Here is an 815-nt window from a genome sequence, read left to right as displayed (position 1 = left end):
AGCAAAGGGAAAGAGTTGCAGGTTGGATCTATTTCGAAAGAGCCCTCCTTTGTCCAGGAAATGATTTCTCACACGAAGGCCTATTTCAATGTGAGTTTACAGACTACGATACAGCAGTTCTTTTGCACCCTGAATGCTACAGCATATACCCCTTGTCCGGAGCTCACTGTAGTTGATATGAGTCTTTCATGCAGTACTACTGCTATGCAGGGTATAGTAGCCAGTGGGTATAAGTGTCTCGTCCAGGTACATGCATAGCTTCTGTATGAATTAATTGGAGCTTCCCACCAGTAATGAAAATGCCAGGACAAAGCTGGTCTGACGGGCTGCGTCAGCACAGTCACTGGGGACGAGTAGTTGCACGCTGCAGGATATATACAGTGATTAGAAAAGCCTGCAGGCTGTTAAGATGACAGCTGGCTCCTCAACCACTCGTTAGCTACTCCCCAGCCTGGCATGGCTGCCTGCCGCGGCTGCCCCTCACTCAGGGAATACGCCATCAGCAAGCAAGTCCTCTTCTCACCCTGCTCCAGGCTTTCACAGAGAAGGGGGTGACTCCCTGCTGCCCTCACAGCCTCGCACCAGTACAGTGCTCTCTTGCTGGTTTTCCTACGGAGACAAGTGTTGAGGGGGAGGAAAGGACAGTCACTCACCAGCCTGGAAGAGAGGACGGGATGACGAAGAGCCCTTGGCCCTGTAATTAGAAGTTACCGATATTCGGTTGATGGCAAGCCCCCATCTCCAGCAAAGGAAGCAACAGTCCTAGGACTGCTTTCCCCACTGAAAGTTCATCTCACAGTTTTCAAATAACACTA

The 815-nt window shown here is 50.6% G+C and overlaps 1 protein-coding gene across 1 annotated transcript in view; it reads left to right on the top strand.

Moving 5' to 3' along the window:
* MX1 (MX dynamin-like GTPase 1) overlaps window positions 1–815 on the top strand; it is an 18,584-nt gene that overhangs the window by 15,658 nt on the left and 2,111 nt on the right. The window contains exon 13 of the mRNA XM_010290569.1: window positions 3–90. Within this exon, the coding sequence (XP_010288871.1) occupies window positions 3–90 (88 nt within the window). The remainder of the gene's footprint in view (window positions 1–2; window positions 91–815) is intronic.

This window comes from Phaethon lepturus, unplaced genomic scaffold (genome assembly GCF_000687285.1).
Source record: "Phaethon lepturus isolate BGI_N335 unplaced genomic scaffold, ASM68728v1 scaffold39337, whole genome shotgun sequence".
NCBI classification, from domain to species: domain Eukaryota; kingdom Metazoa; phylum Chordata; class Aves; order Phaethontiformes; family Phaethontidae; genus Phaethon; species Phaethon lepturus.
Note: the sequence above shows the minus strand (reverse complement) of the source record. Positions and strands in the feature narration are given on the sequence as shown.